The sequence below is a fragment of the Pundamilia nyererei genome, unplaced genomic scaffold (genome assembly GCF_000239375.1).
Source record: "Pundamilia nyererei isolate P.nyererei 1_Seehausen unplaced genomic scaffold, PunNye1.0 scaffold00023, whole genome shotgun sequence".
Taxonomy (NCBI): domain Eukaryota; kingdom Metazoa; phylum Chordata; class Actinopteri; order Cichliformes; family Cichlidae; genus Pundamilia; species Pundamilia nyererei.
In genome coordinates this window covers 4,666,070-4,688,875 of record NW_005187424.1, presented here as the reverse complement: position 1 = coordinate 4,688,875, position 22,806 = coordinate 4,666,070, and the positions used below count along the sequence as shown (strand labels likewise).

General features: G+C 39.2%; 1 protein-coding gene across 3 annotated transcripts in view; it reads left to right on the top strand.

Annotated features, from left to right (window-relative positions):
• The window catches only part of LOC102206538 (uncharacterized), a 91,780-nt gene that overhangs the window by 39,183 nt on the left and 29,791 nt on the right, over positions 1-22,806 (top strand). For all 3 annotated transcript variants that reach the window (XM_005727269.1, XM_005727270.1, XM_005727268.1), the window contains 4 exons: positions 2,851-2,950; positions 6,698-6,756; positions 9,070-9,134; positions 21,073-21,222. In XM_005727269.1, coding sequence (XP_005727326.1) covers positions 2,851-2,950; positions 6,698-6,756; positions 9,070-9,134; positions 21,073-21,222 — 374 coding nt within the window. The remainder of the gene's footprint in view (positions 1-2,850; positions 2,951-6,697; positions 6,757-9,069; positions 9,135-21,072; positions 21,223-22,806) is intronic.

Genomic DNA, 22,806 nt, shown 5'->3' with positions numbered 1-22,806 from the left:
TTGAAACCTTCCATCTTTTACTCCAAACGGTAAACAAGAAACCCATTTTTCAAACGACATTCATGGAATGATTGACTTTTCCGGGAAAATAATCAAATGATATCCTCTAAGCAATTTCATCTGTGTTTAAAAACCAAGTGGCTCAGGCCAAATAAAAACCTCACTGAGCATATGGTACATCATAATATAGAAAAATAATTTCAGGGCATGAGGCGACTGTAAAAGTTTATGGTTTGATGATAAAGTTAATGTATTTTGCATTCTTGAAAAAATAAACAAAGGTCAGTAAGAGAATTTAGATACTGCGTACAGTAACTACAGCTGTTCTCTGTGGAGTCGATATTTGCATACTGCAAATATTGTGTACTTCAAAAAGCCAAAGGCCAAAACTGGAGTGTTGCTGAAAGCATCACACAGCACAATGTAACCTAAAAATCAAAGTCAACAAGTGAGTCATGTCGGCACAACATCTTTGAGGAGGGATGAAAGATCAAGTCAAAGCCTACCCTCCAGCTTGATTCAGCACAAAGTGTGCTCTGTACACTTTCTTTATGAGCACTCTGTTATGTTGGCGGTTACGGTCAGCGCTGGAAAAACTGAACCATCTCATTTCTTTAAAATGTGGACAGTTCTCAATTCAACTCTTTATTTCTGGGTTACAGTTTTTTCACGATTGCAAAGACGCATTTCTTGAAACCTTCCACCCTCTTCTCTAAACTGTAAACATCAAGTTCAATTTTCAAACTACATTCACAAAACTCAAAGTGTTCCCAAACAATCAAACCAGCACAACAAAACAGCTTCATCTGTGGTCAGAATCACACATTTTCAGAATTCACAGCCTGTAATCACAGCACCGATACTGAGCATTCATTACACACTACTTCAAAACATAGAACGAACAATATAAACGCAAAAGAATCTGCTGAGATTTGTGTTTTAGTCTTTATCCTGTGTCCCTCAGGCCACATGTGGGGGGAGAAATGTATAAAAGATATGCATTCACTGTATGTATTACATGGCTCATATGACATGTCTGTGGTGTGATTATAAACATAAGTTATGCATTTTTATCATGTAGCATAATTCTAAAATCTTAATATAATAAAAGAAATCTGTCTGTTGTCCAACTTGAAATATCAATGCTTTTCATATTTTCTTATCTATACACTTTTTACATTTTACACTTGGTCTACACTTAATAGGCCATTATTAAGAAGAATAAAACTGCTCAAAACCAGCAAAGGAAGAGGTGACTGACTTCTGATGAGTTGGGATGACTATGAGGAAGGCTGTGCAAATGCTCTAAACCAGGGGTGTCCAACTCCAAGCCTCAAGGCAGGTGTCCTGCAGGTTTTAGATGTGTCCTTGATCCAACACAGTTGATTTAAATGGCTAAATTACCTCCTCAACATATCTTGAAGTGGCCTGAGGCCTGGTATTGAACTAATCATTTGATTCTGGTGTGCTGGCCCAGGGTGATATCTAAAACCTGCAGGACACCGGCCCTCAAGGCCTGGAGTTGGACACCCCTGTCTAAACTATTCTGAGATGCTTACAGGTATAGTCTGGATATTTTGAAAAAACAAGTTCCAGTGCTTAAACACTACTGATAATGTAGTGATGATCTGTCGCGATTAGAACTATTTCAAATGCTGTCCCATAACTGCAAGAAAACTAGCAAGAGGCTTATTGTTCAGGCCAGAAAATGACTTCATCAGAACCACAGACCTCCAGCTTGCTAAACTTGGTTTGGAAAAAAGACATTAGTCTACACGGGCTGTGTGAAAGTAGAAAAAATGACTATTTACTACTTGTGTCACTTCAAGTCATCCATTGCTGTTGTAATTTTTTGATATCCTTTTAGAAATTTCCTTCTGCTGCAGTCACACTGCCCTCAGTCGTGTTTCATGCGTCCCTTTTGTGGCCAGGCTGGACATTGCAATTTTGAAGTTACTAAAATTGTTCAATTTGTCCACTAAGACCTCCAATTATACTGCAGAATTTTTTTTTCTTTTCCTGTCTCTCTCAGTCTGTGCTGCTGTGCTGTTTTCCAAGAAAAACTCATTCAGGAAACGTACGCTTGGAGTATTTTGTTGGATGACGAGTTACAAGCTGAATATGTGTTGCCAGCACAGTCTCGGTTCCTGACACAGTTCTTCTTGTTTGTGGCTCCATGCAATTTTTGTGGTCTTCTTAAAGTGCCTTGGTCATTACTGGTACACCTCAGTTCATAATTTGGCATATTAATAGTAGATCAACCCCAGATGTTTCCAACCTACTAATTTGGGCTGTGTGGTAAATTTGCCCTAAAGTATTTTTGCAATTTAGAAATGGGAAGTATGACTAACACACACAAAAAAAGTCATAATTTGCACAACTTTGCTTGTTTGATTGCTGATGAAATGTTGGTGCTCTTCATATGTTTTAGTGTTTTTTTTTTCCCTTTGCACATGTTGTGGTGTCAGCATGAGACACTAACAGCAATGCTGAAAGTTTGTTAGATAGCAGAGTTGTTTCACTCGATGTCAATATAAATTTCAACCTGCTATCTCTCCAGGGTTCGCAAGTTTAAGAGATTAAAAAGTGCTTTGGTACCTACAGCGGGGCAGGTGCACCATAACAAGTCACCCAAAGTGCTTATACATAACTTGTTTTAGAAGTAAGAAATGAATGTTTTTTTTTATGTAACTGTCCTGTCTCGGTTGTGTTACGGTGGAAGAATTAATTATCTTCCTGCACAAAGAAAAACTTGATGTTTCTCTTCTTTTATTTAGAACTAGGGAAAAATATACTGCCTGAGATGTAACAGAAGGCCTGTGTGTGTGAACTCGTCTGTGTGTCTCTCAGGTGGCTGTGACATTTGCAGTGGGGTCAGAGGTCGGCCTTCAGAGCAGCAGTGACTTCAGTCAGATGGGAAAACCTTTCCTAATGGGCACAGTGGCTCTGGGTAAGCTTCAGCTTTGTGCAATAAAGCTCACAGTCTTCCTTTTTTTTGTCTTCTTCTTTTTATCATTGTGTCTTTGTGGCCCTTTTCCAGTCTGTTGTACTGCAAAGGATGTTGAAGCTAATGACGGTCTGACTTTCCATTCCAGCTGCTACCAAAATTGGAATTTCATTACATGAACAGATCTCCTAAGAAATGAGAAAACAAGTTATTTAAATGGGCTTCAAGTGTAACCAAAGCATACCTTTGAACTCCTGGCAGAACCCCATCTTGTGGTTTCTCCCACAGTTTGCATGATCCTCAGACTGTATTATGAATACTTGGAGTAGATGTATCTATAAGACTTGTTCCTCTAATGCCATTTCCAAGGAAAATGTAAAGAAATCAGAGCCAGCTCGAAACTTTTGCCCAGTACTGCACCTGATGTGTGCAAAGCTACTGTTTGCACAGGCTGACTATTTGAATTCTGACTGATCATTTGACTTCACTGCTGTTTCACCACTTACTCTTGTCTCTCTTTACTGCAAAGATACACTGAAGAATGAGACTTCACAGACATAGCAACGTAAATAATAGTGAGCCAAGTCATATGTGCAACAGGGAATTGCTCATTTCAGTATAGCTGGGAAGACCTTACTTGATTCAGTTTTCCAGAAAATTGTGAAAGTGCAAATATCTCTTTCAATAGAGGAAATACAAAAGAAAAGCCTCTGGTCTTTTCAGATATAACAGTTGGCAGGGACGCCAAATCTACAGTTGCACCAAGTAGATCTTGTCAGCTCAATGTTATTCCCAGAATTTGGGAACAGAACCATAAAAATCACGAACCTTATCTAATTTAAATTTGGGCAATTTATTGTTCAAGGTCATCTTACAAACCAGGATGGTTATAATACTAGAAAACTATGAGGTGGGCCAGGATGAGCAGTTTTCAATAGTTTCAGTGGAAAAGTCCAGTTTTAAAGCACGAAAGCAGCTCATCAAATACGGGACAAAACCAGGAACATTTTTCGAGTTGTTCACCCTGATCTTTGTTCCCCGGAGTCGGACTGACGGGCATTTACTGTAGCGTCTTGAGTGATTTGCAGAACATTCAGAAGAATCAACGGGAACTGTGGTGTGTGCAGAGTGCCATCATGTGCTGACTCAGAGTGCTTTTAGGTTTGTTTTTTTTAACCCACACCAACACAGTCTGCTTGTCAGCTGCCGTATTCACCAGATTTGCCTCGCTGTGACTTTGTCCCAAGTGAAAATTTAGCTGGAGGATCGCCAATTTAACACGCTGGAGGAGACGCACGCAGGCATACTCGCATATCCTGCACATCCGAACAGAAGGGAAATATTCAGAATAGACACAACCAAAACAAAAACTGTTTCTCTATCACTTGTTCTTGTTTTTGTTTTGTTTTTTTCATTTTTTGTAATCTCTCTGTTCTACAGTCAAATGATACAAACAATAAAAGTGCTGGAAAAGTCAAACTTTCATCTTTACATCAAAGATTTTCTTTTTAAACAGGCGATTAAGAACATAAGAAGCACTGCTTCTGAAGTCCAGCCCTCGTCTAAATGCAGTTTTCTTGTTGCAGAGGTCCTATACATGATTGTTCGTTGTTTAAACTTGGGAACAAACATCTAGCGTCGACAGAGAATATCTTTAATTCCCTTTAGAATACGAATCTATTAAACTGTTTATAAATCTTCTTTAAAAATCTAGTGCACCAGCTAGTAATGGATCTGTGACGTCATGGTAGTCTGTGCTGATTTTTGCTCTTTGTGACCTCCATATGTCCAGTCTGCTCTTTTTCACTCTTTTCAACTTTTTCTTTTCATCCGTCTGTCTTCACTTTGTAACATTAAACCACAGACTGTACAGATGGATGATCCATCGCCATCTTCTCCTACTGTTCGAAGTGAGGAAGAAATAGAAATGAGCACTGCAATATTGGCTGTCATTTGAAACCAAAGTCTGTTAAGGAATTACTGGGAGATGGAGCCCAGACATCAAAGTCCTGCCTGCTGCCCGGCACAGATGTGTGTTGAACTTTGTGTAGTGCATCCATCAAATTCTGCACTACTACTACCTACTAGTTGTCCAGCCACCCAACGATATGTCTGCATAGACAGATTTTTGCCACTTCTCCACATCCCAGCTTGTTGTTAGAAGAGGAAGCCTGTGCCCATTTAGGACGCATGTTGGCAACACTTCTGGGAAGGCGTAATTTCATCCATCTTTATATACAGTGTTAAATATTCACAAAGCAATGACAAACTTTGAAGTACTTCAGCAATTTACATTTACACTACATTTTATGTTAAGCTTCTCCTTTCACAAAAACACATTTTCAGAGGATGAGTCAGTGTCTTCGGTTTCGCTGCACAGCCTTAAATATCAGACTAAAGTAAACAGAAGGTGGAATATCCCAAAATGCATTCTAACAAAAGTTAGAGCAAGCTCAGTCAGAACAACTGTTAAGACTCACTTAACAGATGGAGGTAGCTGGATGGAGAGTCGTGTGTGTGTGTGTGTGTGTGTGTGTCAGTGAGTGTGTGCGTTTGGGTACCAGCGAGTACTCTGACTTCCTGAAGTAACTGCAACACATCAGCTGTGGCAGGCTAAGGGGTGATTGCTCTGTTTCATTAGCATCTCTGTGACAGCTCTGACTGTACTTCCTACCCGCTTCCATTACTTCAGAGAGCCATTTGAACATGCAAACTGCCAGCTATGACAGCTGCTTTGCAGTTTGTCACTGCTAGTTGTGTGGAACAGTATACAGAACAACTTTAAATCATTTTCCCAAGATTAAAAATGGATTACTTTTTCTTCTGAAATCTGGTCAGGATTTTAAAAGCTTCTCAAACAACATTCAGACTATGCTGAAACTCTAAAACTACTCCCCCAAAACCAAGACTAATGCAGTGCAGCTCAGCAGGGTGGGACCTATTTCTCTGCTACCTTTGGAGACTGATTTCTCTAAATGGAATTTTACAGGGAGAAAGTGCCATGATATTGAGGAACTGAACTGCAAACAAGCAAGGAAACTTTTGCAGCTTGGTGACAGCGATTGATTTGGCTAATATAGAAACAAAATACCATAATTGCAAAGACAAATCTTCAGATCTTCAGAAATTAAGTTTTCCAAAAAATGGATCCAACATATCTGCTGCTTCTCATGATGAAATATTTAGTGAGCATAAGCCAATCACATAGCAGCTTTGGGAGCTGCTTGGGCTATCTGACATGGCCACGCCCCTTATAATGCAAACTAAGCCTTAATAAATGCTGTACAGCTGTCGTTAAATGTGAAGTTGAACCAAATATAGAACATAGTTTCTTTTACTGTAAAAAGTGCATTTTAAAATGGGAATCTAGAGGACCGGACTCACTTTTGGAACCAGAGGCCTCTGAATGAACTACAGCTTTTGACACTTTATATTTTCTGCTTAATTTTTGAGTTGCTTGAATTTAAACTAAAGTTTCTGACAAAAAAATGTTTAAAATGCTAATAAAAGAAGGTGGGATTCATGATACCAGTATTTCCATAATTTAGTTTTGCTTCCTTACTAAGTTAATACTGTTGGGATGTTTTTATTTCAAGCAGTGATATCTGGAAACCTATTTGGGTATTTTCTGTGCCTCCCTTCTCATATTGAATATCAACATTTTTGTGCTGAGGAACAGTAAAAAAGCCCACAGATTACAGACGGAGGTATCATATGAATGACGCGCTGCTCTGTTTTTGGTCTTGACAGGTGGGATTGTAAACGTGATGCCTCTGCTTTTCTCACAGATCTCACACAACAGAACACAGGTAAATCTAATCTTAGGACTGCACCTGGCACTACCCGCTGATCTGTGGACTCAGTGTACTGAATTCAGAAATGGCTTGGGAAGCACTCTGTTCGTATTCTTCAACATGAGTTGGCAGTAGAAAGAGAGAGCGAGAGACGGGCATCACTGTGAGAAATAAACTAGAATTTCGGAGAAGAATTAGGACTGAAAGGCTCTTACACAGGTGGTCAACCATATTATTATTCTACTGATGGCTCCTGGTATTAAGCTCCAGCACTGAAGCAGAAAGGTTTGACAACAAAGTGTTCCTTAGATTAACTAGATAATTGGAACATCTCAACTCCTTAATTAACGCTGATGCAAACAGTTCATGTAGAAATATTAAAGAAATATTAAGTTATTGTGAGACCTTACTCATCAAGCCTATTTTGCATCAGATAGAAGTGTTTGGAGTCGACCCACTGTCATAATCGGGACAAAAATTGCTCCATTATTTTATTCCTTTTAAAATCATTTCACAACACTAAGCTGTTTTACTCTGATTTTATGTTAATATATGACTTTGCATGCATCTAGATATTGGATGCACAGTAAGCTGGCCCCAGTACGGTCCAGACATATGCTTTGCAGCCCTGAAATTTTGAGATGTTACCTTCATGATGGTGCATTTGGAAATGCAGGTGTCTGGCACGCTCAGGTTGGACATTAAACAGCTTTGCCGGGCTTCCTACTACAAGGGTCATGTGCCAAATGGCATATAAGAAAAAAACAGTTAAACTCAATCGCTTAAATCAAATGTCGTATTTCCAGTATCTCCTATTGAGTGTTACGAGAGGAAGGCAAACTGCCTCCAGCCGGTCTCTCTGCTGTTTAAAAGGCATGCACTGCAGATTGTGGTGTATGCAGAATAACAGTCGGCTGAGAGTTTTGCCCACTTCCATACAGAATGAGGGGAAACTAGAGCCCAGGTCTCAAAATAAAGAATTCTTGATAGGTATTGTTTGTGGAAGGAAAAATTCAGGTTTCTTTTTCTGTATCTCACCATTTCTGATAGGCCACTAACCCTACCTGCAGGATGGGTCAGTCTTTATTGGTCAGGTCAGAAGTAATGCTGTTAGGTCACGGCTCTTTCCCAGCCACACAGTCTAGTCTTTTATTGACCAAGCTCCTGTCTCAGACTATCATCTGGACACATGCAAAAGCATTTATTAATCTAAATAAATAAGAGTAAAAGGGCTTAGTGATTAACAAAAAATAACATGAGAAAATCTATTCATTTACTACACGTCTAGAAAACCAGGTAAAGAAGATGCAGATTGATTGCTTTTTCCATTCTTCATAAGTGGAGATATGCCATATAACTTTGTTGCCATTCCAAAATCCTCCAATTGAAAATATACATAAAGACAGAATAGAAACACACTTGCTACTCTGAGATGAAAAAGTATCCTGATGTAAATATCTTCATATCACAGGGTTCCTGACTACAGGCCTGCATTTTGCTGCCGTAATGTTTCAAAGCCATCAGAATAACATGGAATCGTTCATATAACCAAGCACCTGCATGACTACAGAGGCTAGCATCTAAGTTGGAGTCATATAAAAAATATATATAAAAATATATAACTAACAATATTTTTGTTTTATAAAAGATCATATTGAAGGAGAAAATTAAAAAATATAAAGGTATATACATTTTTGAAGCATTTATACTGTGTTTCAACCTAAAATAACTACATTTTTAGAAATGCATGTATGGGGAAAAAAATGTCATTTACTAAAATAGTTACAGTTATGCCAGAGGTGTGTATCAGCTTTTTTAAGCATGTTATTTATAAAATCTGCCCCTTCTTAATTCATGGGTGGCAATTACATGGTTACATGCAGTTGTTATTACATGATATTTACAGTTACAGTTAAATACCTTTTAAATCAGGCCAAAAAAAGGTTTTAAAAATGAAAAATGAAGTGAGGTTTTATAACAATAGGTCAATTTAAATCCAAACGAGAAGTTCTTAACCATGAGGACAGTACTAGGTAATTAAATTGTTATTTCTTGTGATACAGTAAAACTGCCATGTCACATCCACGGCCCATATGCAAAGAGTCAGACCCACAAAGATGCTCTCTCTCTGCCACTGATCAGTTTGCCTAAGCATCATTTAGATGAAGTGCACGACTGGAATAGTAGCAACTAAGTTTGCTTTTGAGGAACTCTGTATTATCACCTGTGCAGTTATGTGATTACGTAGTGCAATTGTTCCACAATGTTCTCCTGTTACGCTGCTTGAGCCGGATGTTGGTTATCGTGTTCTCTTGTCTTCATCTTTAGATCCTGTGGTTTCGGAGAGCAGTGATTGGAGGTCTGACAACCTGCACTGTGCTCAACATCCTCTGGTGAGCACTTTACTTGTTATTTGATCTTTGATTCTTTATTCCTTTCTAGATATTGGTTGGCACAGTTTTATCATGGTTAGAACTGTGGTCTGAAAAAGGAAGTTTTTCAGGTGCTGTGGTTTCCATTCTTACATGTATGCCAGGTTAATTGAGGATTCTAAGTTGACTGTATGTAGGCCTCTCTCTTAGCTCTGTGATGGACTGGCATCCAGTCCAGGCTCCAGGGTTCCTTGACTTGAGCACAATGTCAGTTGGGATATGGTCCAGCCATACTGCAACCTTGGAAGAATAAGAGATTAACAAAGAAGCATGGATAGACTTTCCAGTCAGTTAAGAGTTATAAGCTATAGCTCTATTTATATTTAATTATCCTTTAGCTCCTTCCCTTTCTTTTGCAGTCTATGTGGAAATAAATTGCTTTTTCAGTACTTACTAAAATGTAAGGCAAGCAATTGGCACTTTTGCTGCTTCTTAACCATTAACTATAGAAATTCTCTTCCCCCAGAAGACCATCTGGTGTATTATCACCCAGAGAGCACAACAGGGTGCTGGACTATTTCTGTGAACAATGACCACAACCTGCCCACAACCTACTCTCAACCTGGTTGAGGGTCAGGTACTATTGAGGAAGGAAACTGTGCAGGATCTTTTAGGCACAATCATCATTAAGCTTAAAGTCTTTGTCGTTTATTATAATTTTGCTAGTAGTTATAGCAAATAAGCTTTTACTGGGTAATTCCGCATAGGTAAGGAATAAGTGGCTGCAAGGCTGTCTTCCTAAGAAAGAATGAAATAGTTCAGAAAGAATGATTTAAGCCATATGTCAAATGTCAACTGTTAAAGCTGTATACGATCCAGTATGATTGACATAGGGTATTATGGCCAGATGGTCACATATGACCACTTCAGGGTCACATATGCTGGCTCTGAAGGTGGGATCCTCTGAGACCTTCAGCAGACGTTTGAAGAGAGCAAAGAGTAAAAGCAGCAGCAGCAAGGACGGTGGCCCAGAGTTTAAGAAGGCCATCTGGCAAAATAACCATCCACAAAGGACTCGAAATGCACCAGAGAGCACAGACCCTTCACTGTCTATTGAACCCCCACTTTGCAGCTGAAGAGTCAGTTGCATTTAGGAAGAATGTTTAGTGTGCCCTTTCCTTCTCGCGACAGAGAAACAAGCCTCAACAGGATGGAGTTTGGAGTCACACTGCACCTGGTGTATATTTAAACTGGTATTTAACTTCCCTCTACTCAGTAAATAAGTCTGTAAACATAGTGAGTAATGTAGGCAGCCACTGCGTGGTTAATTTTGTTCTTCACCCAGCACAACAGAAATATATTCTCCCAGAGTATTACCTGAGGAAATCTGGTCGTATCTCACAGTGTGTGTCATCCCGTCCATTTGTGAAAAAAGTCAACTTTTTATTAAGGGGAAAAAATGGAGAAATTTAAAGGAGCACTCTGCCAATTTCATTTTATCTGCTTGCCTTATGGGCAGTCTAGGATATAACTAAGCACTGCTGTAAAGGTCAGGATACTCCATCTCTCCCTATTGTTTTTTTAAATCTGCCTCTCAGGCTCATTTCTGTCCTCTTTTCTTCTATGTTTCAGTGCTTGATCGTATCTCCTTTAACGGCACATTTTCATGTGTGCTGGCACTACAGCTTAAAACAAAGTGAGGCGGGTATGCACGGCGCAAAATCAATCAAATCTGGAAATTCCGATCTGGAAATAATTGGGTTTGGCAAGGCGAACACATGTGAAACGTAAGCAAATACAACGTATCACTGCTGTATGAGATGCTCTCTGCACACCCATGACAAATTTCACTGAGCTACAACCCACAATTGGTTGTATCTGACCTTTGGTGTACTTTACTGATCGGCTTCTGGCAAAACAACTTGCAGCAGCTCCACACAATAAGTCTCTCTCCTCTGGGATGCTTCTCTAAGATTTATGAGCTTCAGGCAGAATTTTTTTTCTTTTCTTTTTTTTTTATTCTTGTTGTTTTGTGTTCAAGCTATACACCAGAATCTGAAAGCAGTGTTGCGTGGCAAAATAATGCTCTATAATAACAGGTTTTTCACAGAGGGGCTCCATTTATTGAATCATGATAACATTTCAGAGTTATTTCAAACAGGTTTGCTTTTCCTTCCACATATATAGATCCCTTTGGTCAACACACGTGCGCTGCAAAAAACCTAAACTCAGCTTATACCTTTAGTTTTATAAATGCACTTTTACAGACCTATAGCACCTCAGCTAAGTGTTATACTTCACATGGGTACATCAGGCCTTTACATTATTTTCCGGTCGCTGCAGGTTACAGAATGCATTGTTGAACAGACAAACAAGCATTTTCATGCAGCACTGAGGTTATTTCCTCCACCGTGTTGACTTAGTATGACTCGCAGTAGACCCGAGTGAGAGGAAATGCACGGTAAGAGAGTTTGCTAATGCTGATTGTTTGCAGCACTGCAAATCTTCATGCCAAGAGACTATGTTTTAAGCGTGTGATCCCAGTTTAGTGCAGCCATTACTGGAGGTCACCACCCAACAATGTTTCTTTTGCCTACAGTCCTCTTACTGATGGGAAATAAGTCACACTGAGATTACTTTATGCAGTCTGAGGGCCTTTCTCACAGAGGTAAAGTAAATTTATTTGGTCCTTTTGCGAGAGTTCAGCTTCAGTTTGTCATGGAAAATTGTGTTCTTGAGCAGTACTATAAAACAGCTCTGACACATCAGGGCATCGACACAGCGATACAGTGCACGGTGTTATCAGGCATGGGGACATTTGCAGTGTGTCCATCAGGCTGTGGTATCAGGATTGCTCTGGTCAGCCCACGTATGCTCAATCTGATCCGGGCAATGCGGAGGCGAGGCCAAATTTGGGGCTCGGTCTGATCGAGCTGTAATCCTGAGACATTTTTGTAGTGTAACTGGGTGCGTTGTCCTGCCAAAAGATGCCACTGCAGTCCGACTGTGCCTTTGCCGAGGGATGACACTTGGTATCTTACTGTATCAGTGACATTAATCAACACACACATATATATATTGCATCTCAAACATTAGGAATATTGTGAAAGGAGGTTTTTTTTGCATTTTTTGCATTTTTTACACAAAAACTAACACATACGAGCCATTTTAGTTGTAACTTCCTAGGACCTGACATCACAGTTTGGTTTGTCTAGACCAGCGGTCTCCAACCTGTTTTGCGCCACGGACCGGTTTATGCCCGACAATATTTTTCATGGACCGGCCTTTAATGTGTCGCGGATAAATACAACAAAATAAAACTAGTACCGGTACCGAAAAAAATAAGATTTATTCATAACACACGTGAAAAGGCCCAGGAAAACAGAGTTAACGATAACAAAATAACGCTGAAAACCAAACATTTCACACCTGAGCCTCAACTCTCGCGGCCCGGTACCAAACGACTCATGGACCGGTATACCGGTCCGAGGCCCAGGGGTTGGGGACTGCTGGTCTAGACCAAAATACTAAATTTAGCTCTACAAGGGCCTGATATTCACTTACAAGGATGTTATACTGCCACTGTTCTAATGAAATTAAAAGAAATGTCCTCATATGTCATTTTTCTCAAAAACAAAAATCAGGTAAAAAATGAAAATCTGGTAAGTCTTTGTTTTTACATTCATCAGGTCCCAATCAGTTAAGTTAGGTTGCTATTTACAGTATAGGTATTATGTATCTGTCTAGTTTTGTACATGCAACTACACTCATGGGAAAGACTGCAGGCATAGTTATTCAGATAATGAGCATCGACACCCTCCGTGAGAAGGGTAAGCAGCGGAGGGTCATTGCTGAAAAGCCTGACTGTTTGCAAAGCGCTGCGTCGAGGTGCATTAATGGAAAGTTAAGAGGAAGGTAAAAAGATGCAAAAGCTCTCGAGGTTCCAGGATGACTGGAACTTGGAGAGAATTCTCAATTAAGTGAATGCAGTAATTTGTGTCCTTGCTTATGGTGCCACGGGGTGGCTGTAGTCAGGAGGTAGGGCAGGTCATCTGCTAATCGTAACGTTGGTGGTTCAGTCCCTGGATGCTCCAATCTGCATACTAAATGTCCATGGATAAGATACTAAACCCAACTTGCTCTCCAGATGCATCCATGAAAGTGTGAATGTTAAGCACAAAAATATGTATGAACGAGGCATATAAACTGCTTTGAATGCTCCAGGGGAGTAAAAAACCACTCTATAAGAATCAGTCCATTTGCCCTTTAGTTTTAGAAAACGTATTGGACAAATTAACAGTTTCCATTTAGAGACAATGGAACAAACTCTGCAGTCATTTTACTTTGAAACAGATGAAATGCTACAGCAAAGATAGCGTTTTGCAAAACAAAGTTTTCAGTTTAAATGATTTGTCTCCTTTCAGGTGTGTAGCTAACTCTTTTTTGCAGTTTCTCCCACACTGAAATGAGATCTGGATAAATCATTGCCTCAAACTGATGTGGGACTTAGAAAAACAAATTAACTGAACGCGTCCTTTAAAAAGAGTTATTGCTTTCTTTAAATCCCATATGTCACTATGCTGCTGAAGGTTTAAACATTTCCCAGTATTTGAAAGCTCAGCTGGAGCTGAACTCAAAAGTTAATGTAATGCCCATGAATTGACCTTATTTGTTTCTTAAAAGCTTAAAGTCTACTCCTCTTGGTTACTATAAGTTGTGTGGTGGTAAAACGCTCTTTTACTGCACGAATGCAAATCTGCTCTCTCCCCTTTGCTCTCTTTCACCACTCTCACTTATCACACTACTTCTTTTGGGGGTCCTGTTCCTGCTTGACGTCCTGGTAAGCAATTTCCTCTGCCTCCATTTTTCAGACCATAATTTTGATTGATAATTATCGTTGGGGACATAATTCTGTTGAGCCACCCTGCAGAGTGAAAGACTAGTAGAATAAAATAGAAATGGTGTGTTGTTGGGTGCATTCGAGCGTAGCCACAACAAATGAATGGATAAATCTCTCAGAGCTGCACTCGGCACTGCCGATTCAAAGAGACCAACAGTCAGTGCCGCAGAGAGAGGAGAAAACTTGCTTGTTCGTGACTGGCTTTCTCTCTCTCTCTGCAGCTGAACTTTACGGCCTTTGGTTTCAAACAAAGAACTTGTGATTTGTCTTCTGTTTCACAGCCTGCCGTTTGGTTTTAAAAATCTTCAAAGACCACTCATATCCTGAAGGATTATCAGGCTCATTTCCACCAAACTTTAAAAAACCTTGACAATCCAAGTGGAAATCCACATCAGAGGCTTGATTCGGCCTTTTGGCCGGCCATGTTTATCACTAATAATAGCACATTTAGTGCGCACACCAATGCCTTGTGAGATTAAGAGTCTTAATGTGTCTGGCATCACCATTTGTGTAGTTTTTATGACTGGAAATAGCTTTATTTTATTCAGCATGATACCAAGATTAATGAAGTGTATCAGTTTGTTTATATCATAATTGAGATATTAGTGTAGTTTGAATTATTGCAGAAATATAATGATTATTTCAGAGAAATTTCACCAGTTCTCAAATATATGTTAAAGAACAGATGGTTCCAAATAATATGCTGAGTCATGACTAAGGTGCACTGAGGCATTTTCAGGTGTGCTGTGACATTTTCTGACAACCATATGTTATTATCACAATACATGACTGCACAAAAACTCATTTATTTACTAACTGCATCAGTTCTCTTAACCTGAGTGTGTCATCTTTGGGGAGTCCTTGGCTAATGCTAACATTATACCAAGAGAGTTAAAGAGATTCTTGGTAATCGAATATTCCCTCTGAGACAAACTACTTCAGAAGAGTGCTGCATCTGAACAGACAGACAGTATTTCTGTTTAGGCAGTGTGAAAATACCTGACCAGCTGATGGAGGTCATCTAGAGCCTCATCCCATGATGTCACTCGTGCAAAAAGTGTCATGCTAGGTCCAGATGTTGCAAATGGGCTTTTAAATGTGCCGTCATCTAACAATTAAATCCAAAGAATGATAGCATGCCAGATGGCATAGAGGCTATTTTTGGCTATAATGAATACAAATAGGACTTGGGCACCAAAGTTTAATAACCAGTGCTATAGCATATTGACATATTATAATATTAACAATTCTTCCTTATTAGATCTTGTGATTTATGTCTAGAGCTGATGTACAAGTCTTTGCAGTGGGTCAGTGCAGAGTCGGATAATATTTTTCAGACTTGTGGCGCATGTGCTGACAATGGGAAACCCAAAATTCAACTGTTACTCGATCATACTACAGCTGTCCCCACCAGATATCACTTTGAAGCTGATGTTTGGTTGCTAGCTACCAGGCTCTGGTTGCCAGGGTAACCATCTAATGTATTTACTGGGGGTCCATCATATGCCGATCACTGATATACTGCCCTTTCAATGCTAGTCTTATCAATCGCTCACCTTAGGGTCACTTCTTGGACCCACGTGACTCTGAATGACTTTCTATGTGCTGCCATTGATCGCTTCCAGTGTGGACACAGATTAATACTCTCAGAACTGTATGGTGTTTTATGGATCAGGTTTTCATGCACTCAGTTCCAGGTTTAAAAGCAGAGATGCTAGAACAGCTTGTTTCAAACAGTGGATAGACTGAGGGGTTGCCTTGTATGAGATTTTATTTTTATTTTTTTAAGATTACTTTGAACTGTAAATCATATTAAGCTGCTCTAGTAGACAAAGATTAACAAAAATATGGAGCTATAAATGAGCAAATAACTTGCGGTCCCTTTTATTCACAAAGCTTTTGGATCGACTCATTCTTTGTGAAACGGCTGCATTTTCAGACTGACAGCTCATTAAAAGGTTCCTAGCTGAGACGGTTGCCTTGGGCTGTGGTTGAAATTAGAGTAACATGACAGTATAAACGTTGTCATGTGTGGCACAGTCACACAGTGACTTGTTAGCACAGATGTAACATCTTACGCCCTAATTTGCAGCACGTAATTTGCAAACTTTACAGATTCAAAAGGTTGGTACAGCAATCATATATTTGATAATTCAAATGAAATAATAATTTATGTAGGCAATTCTATTTAGTTTCTGTAAAATCACATATCCTAATTAGAACAAAGGGAAATGCTGTGTGCATTTAACTGTAAAAGTTTAAAAGGTGATTTGATGAATTGCAATAGAATCCTCATGTTTACATTTTTCTTCCTGTGCAAAAACAACTGTTGGTAACTTCAGATTTTTGTCAACAAGGATAATCAAATACGTTGAGAATATGTATAGCCGTGATGAAATAGCACTTACTAATTCATGCTAAATCTAAAAAAAACCAGACATACAGTTTTGCATTGTTGGTTTGATGTAATGAAATTTAATGTGCTTACATTTTTGCATTTTTGGCCGACAGCAGGATCGCGTTATCTCATCTCCCTTCTCCCGTCACTACTGCGCAAAATTTGCTTGCAAATTATGTCAGAGGCTCTTTGAATCATTTGATGATTGGTTGTCACACCAGCATCAGGTCAGAATTTCCTGAGAGCAAGATTAAGCGAAGGACTTCACAGGCATCGGAAGGAATATTTCAAGGGGACAAACAGTGTGCATCGTGATCCTCCACCTTGTCCTTTAGAGAAGTCCTGCTTCAGCTGAAAGGGACTACATTCACATGTAATGTATTACCTTTCATATTAGGAGGAAAGTGTGGTATTTTCTGCCAATTACCCACAAAATAACGTAACGCTATGAGATGAGTGATACACAAACAGCAGAAGCGTCCAGTGAGCTTATTTTACCTCAGAAGTCGACTCTGCTCTATCCTTGGAGTCCTCAGAGGAAGAGATTAATATTATCAGTGTGTACACTAAGCTCGTTTTCCCTCTTCACTTTTGCTTTAAAAGGACAGAGAACATTAATCGCTCTGCGGCCCATTAAGTTCTGCTGAAAAATCCAACACACCTGTTTAAATATTTTGTGAATTCCCAGCTCCTCAGTGTGCCGCTACTTGTTCTGAATATTAAGAAATAAGATCTTTATTGCACACAAATACGTCTCATTGCTGTGTGCTTTTGGAATTTCATGCTATTCAGTTTCTCTGAGTCTTATTCTCTTAAGGTTGATTTTTACGAATGACTTTAATGCCCTTTTAGAGCATGGAAGCTGAGAAGTGTAATGTAGTTTTCTTTTCTGATGACTCCTCTGCTGCAGTAGAAAAGTACATTGAAAATTTCAGGAGTATTGATTACTAATGCATTAAACTTGATGCCTTTTTGCTTCTCATACATGTTTTTATTTTTGTTGCTTTTTTTGATTTCTACTCGTGCGTAAAACATCTGTTATCTCTCTTTAACCCCCCTAGAAGCTCTTCTAACTTTTAACCTTACCGTTCATTCTTCCTCCAATCACAGTGTTGCTGATGATGGTTTCCAGTATTGATATATTTCCCTCAGGCAGTGACCATAAGAGTGCTGAGTCATCTTGGATGATTGAATCCAGCTTGGCTAATCTAATTCTCTTGTGGCTTCGAAGAACTGAACCGTGCAGATTAGCGTAACTAGCTCATCTTGGGTCACACAATTGATCTTGGATTTTTTTTTTTTTAAGCGACACGCAGTCTCCAGCACATGATGACAGTCCCCATTTCTGCAGATATTATAGCTTTATTTCTGTGCACTGAGAGAAGCTGGTGATGTGAAATCCATTTTTATGTAGAGACTCCGATATAAACTATTTTAATTAAGCATTACTGAACCAGTAGATTTCTTTAAAGGGATCAAATATTAATGTTTAATGTGGTTAAATCAGGAATGCCAGTATATTGATCCATATATTAATTTGAGTGATTGTTACTGTTGTCCACAGCAGCTTTATACTGCATAAAAAGTTTCTCTTACTTGGTCCCCGCAGCATTTTGAAGGCAGCGTGACTCACGTCCATAAATCTGCAGCATTGCCACGCCAGAGGGTAGTGCTATTTTGCACAGCAATCCACCGTGCTTACATTGATTAAATCGTATGCAGTGGCACACGGTAGCTGCAAAAAACATTATATAATTCTGCACACATCAGACAATGCAGTTTTAGTTTTACGCCAGATGTAGCAGGATTCAAACCGCATACACAAAGGCTCAAATGTGAAACGAGCCTTTGTTCTTTTTGGCCGGTGGTGGTTTTCACCTTGGAAATCTCCCATGGGTGCCATTTTTGCCTGGACTTTTTCTGATTGTTGAATTATGAACTCTGTTCTTAACAAAGGCAAGTGAGGCCTTTAGTTCTTTCAGCGATGTTCTTTTGTGACCTCCTGGATGAGTCATCGGTATGCTCTTAGAGCTGGCCTCTCCTGGGATGGTTCACCACTGTTCCAAGTTTCTCTATTTGTGGATAATGACTCTCCCTGTGGTTTGATGGAGTCACAAAGACTTAGATTTGGCTTTTCCACACTGATAGATGTCAGTGGCTTTAATATGATGCTTGTTTAGATCTTTTAGCAAACTTTATTTTATCTGACAGATTTTGTTTAAGTGATTTGTTGATTCTACAGGTTTGATGGTTCTCACTCCGCATCTGTCTAATGAAATTGAACTAAGTGTTTCGAAAATTTTGGTAAATCGTAGTTATTTCAATCAGAAATTAACAAGGGATTTCTATATGTTTAATACTTTAACAACCAGGTTTGGTGGGCAGATCAAGCCTTAATACAACATAAGAGAGTTATAATACAACTCCTCCCTTATCCAATTATCATCAAGCAGGGAAATTGGCTATACAGACCAAACGTTTTGCAGCGGGCTATAAGCATACTTGAAAATTTAACATGGGACTTCCTGGAGACTGACTTGCTTTTGGAGCAAGCATAAATTGGCAATTTCAGTTTTTCAGACTTTTCTTTAGTTTGTTTGTTGTCATCTTGTTTAAAACATGAGCAAAAGAAGAATTATTTATAATTATAACAATTAAAGAATTAATCCCGGCGCATTGTTGTCAAATAAATGGCTTCATTAATATTTATAATAACTAAAAAAAAATTACTTTGGGGGGAAGAAGCCAGTTAAAATAAAACAAACTGCTAAATTTACACACGAGAACTTGTGTTTCTTTTCAGAATAAGCTATGCTTTTGAAACTCTGTCCCAACCTATCAAGCAGCAGGAGTTTCAGCAGGGGGCACGGCTCCAAGGCTGTGCAGTACAGAACCCAGCAGACAAGCTGCACAGAGAGATCCTATACACATAATGCACAAGGAAATAGATGCCCTTGTCAAGTATAGCAATGGGAAACTAGCACAACAGCAGCCTGTGGTGTTGGAGAGAGTAAATTATCAACACACCCAGTAACGGTGTTGTCTAGCAGTTGGATGAAAATAGTATAACTAGCTGTTATGTGTGTAGAATAATATCATGAGAGGCTTTGTCAGGTTTTAAAGATCACCTCATTTTCTTGATGTATTGCTCTGCCAACTAAAATGAGGCTTCGCCACTGCTTAATATGTATCAATAATTAAAATTATATCAGTCTTTGTGATAAATTTGAAATTAATTCATTCATTCATGCTGTCTACTACTTTTAAAGTCTACAGAGGATACAAAGTCTCTGTTTCCAACTCAGACTCGGGGTTGGTTTCATTTTCCAAAGGATAGAAATTAAGCTACGGTTAGAAGTACGACTGCTATCGTTGTCAGGGAATGCAGACTTTTGGACGCTCGCGCAGTTACAGTTAGGAGATTTCCAAGATCCAAGGCTGCTGTTCTCTACTAATGCAACTGCCAGTCACAATATGCAATGTGTACATGTCTATTAATGTATCAGTTATCAAAAGAGTTTTGTGTTAAATATTATAATATAGCAATTTTATGCTTCCAATAATTAGCCTAGTAGAAAAAAATTCTCAAGTTTTTTACCTTTCTTCTTCTTCTTCTTCTTATTATTATTATTATTATTATTATTATTATTATTATTTACATTATTCTATTGTTTTCAGGTAGCAGGATGACAGTCAGGTGTGAGTGTGTGCCCTGGTTTATGTAAAGATCAGGGATCAGCCCCGTGTCTGAGCTTCACAACATTGTTTTAGGAAGTGAATCATGAACAAAGAAGATCTCCATGGACCTCAAAAAAGGCTTATTGATGTTCAGCAGCAGTCAAACAGACAGGCTACAAATGAAGGAAATGAAGAACATTGCTTCACCCGACTGGAGTGTCCAGTGTTCCCTCACAGAGCACGGTGTCTAATAGTGTGAAAGGTCACATGGGAGCCCAGGATAACATCTAAGCAGCTTCTCACATTGTGTACATGTTCATGAATGAGAAGTTTACTAACACTAAAGGATGAATCAGAAGGCTGTTTGAACTGGGAGCTTATCCCATCTGTAAAACCTGGTGGCCGCATTATGACTGTTTGAGACGGTTATAATTAATCTGCACCAGGGCGGGTCATCATCGGTAATCATCGATAGAATATTACTGCAAATTTATAAAGAATGAAGCAACATCTGTTCATGAACTGAACATTAAGAGAAAGTGGGTTAAAAAAAAAAAAAAAAGCATCAGCATACAAGTTGTTTTACCAAAAAATGATCAAAGAAGCAAGATGATGTTTTGGAAAGCCCGAGTCAAAGTCCTGACCTTCTTCCAGCAGCCTGAAACAAGCAATTCATGTGATGAAACTAACAAACATCCCAGAGCTGAATGTGCTCTGATAATTCAAATGTACAAGTCCTCCAAGCTGGTGTGTAGGACTGTTCAACAGTTTTCCTACATTTTTAAGGTTTGCATACATTTGCTACTTGCACAGTAATAGAAATACTACTCGGCTAACAAACCACTGAGTTTTTTCATATATATGCTTTTAGGTTTTGTGTGTAATTGTAATATTTAATTCAAATTTTAAGAAGTCACAGACCATCAAGCACTAAATTACATACCCTTTATTAATATGACAGGGTTTTGTTGTGTGTGTGTTAGGTGCTGGGCAGTGCTGGAAATTGTCCCGCAGACATCATTCCCAGAGAGGAGGATGACACCGGAAACAACAACCAGGCCTGACTACAGCAGCCCCTCTGGTCCTCCATCCTCAGTCTCCTCACAGAAATACTCTAACATCTCGCTAGAAGAGTGAGTCTGTACTTAAAGTGCTTACCTCTCCTGTTCTGTCTTTCCATCTTTAGCCACAAGCCTGACACTTATGGTTGTATCCTTTGAATAAATATGTGCTAATATGTAAAGCAGGGTTTCAAATCTGTCCTAAACAGCTGTTTGGAAGTTTCTTTATCAAGAAAAAGCTCTTTGCTCACTGTTATCTGCATGTTCATGTGTAAACCTATTGCTCGGGTTTTGCAAAATTCGTCTGCTCACTGCAGAACCACTAAATCACTTGTTTCAAATACAGGCCAATCGTTTAGTATTCACTTTAGAAACAGCAGGTGTTGGACACTCAGTCGAGGTTCAGTTTGCCCGAGTGTTGTTTCTTCAGTGGGTGTCGTTCTCGCTGTCATGAAATCTCTTTTTTGTGTGTTGGATACTGGAATGAAACAAAGACACAAATTTTCTACAAAAATCCAAAGGAAGTGATGTCCATGCTTGTGCCTTGCCTCAGTGCATCTTTGATTTCCATCTTGCTAATATTAGCTTAGAAAAAGGGCTCTCATCAGGATGCAAGGAACGCTCAGATTTCCCACTCATGTTGGCTTGAATATTGATGGTTGATTCATAGACCTTGAGAAACAATAGCTGAGAAAGAGTTAAGAGTAGTTAGAAATAGATATGAACAGGGGTTAAAGTGGGCCATGGGATGGTTTTGTTCTCACCTTCAATTAATAAGCAATTATAACAATGTGTGATAACTGTGCTGTCAGAAATCACAAAAGATTTAAGACAGGATAGCAGAAGACGATAAAAGATCACGTTCAAAGGTAGCAAGTGGCATCCGATCAGCTGGTAATTTAAAGCTTACCTATGTAACGTCCTGATTTATGTTGGATTTTTTTCATTCAGAGTGTGGATCTGGACAGGTGTTGCTGAAGTTAATTCAAACTTGGAAGTGATTATGAAGGTTATACTGACAGCAGGTGCAGGCTTAACTGGGCAGTTTGCAGTACTGTGGTACAGCTCATAGTGATGAACTGCACTCCAGCCACAGTTCAAATGCTTGTTAATGAGCTAATAACATGGCAGAAACCTAATGCGTTTAGAATACCAGCAGCAGAAGACCACACTTGGTGGCACTCTATCAGCTGACAACAGCAAACTGAGCTTGCAGTTCACACAGGCTCACCATAATTGGACAACAGAAGGTTGGAAAAATGGTGTCTGGTCTGATTAGTCTTGATTTTGCTTCAACATTCAGATAGAGGGGTCAGAATTTGGTGTAAACAACATGAAAGCATGGATCCATCCTGCTTTGTATCGACAGTTTGGGCTGGTGGTGGAGGAGGATATTTTCTATGCAATGCTAATACTAACCGAGCATCGTGTAAACACAACAGTCAGATTATTGTTGCTTATCATGTCCATCCCTTTGTAACCACAGTGTTTTTCACCAGCAAAGATGAAGGCGAAGTATAACTTTGAAGGAAAGACGCTTTTAAAAATATGATTTGGAACGCAGCTACAAAGGCTCACGGAACATCTGCCTGTATATTGTAGAATGTTGGTGGTAGAGCTGGGCAATATGAGATTTTTTCATATCACGATATGTTT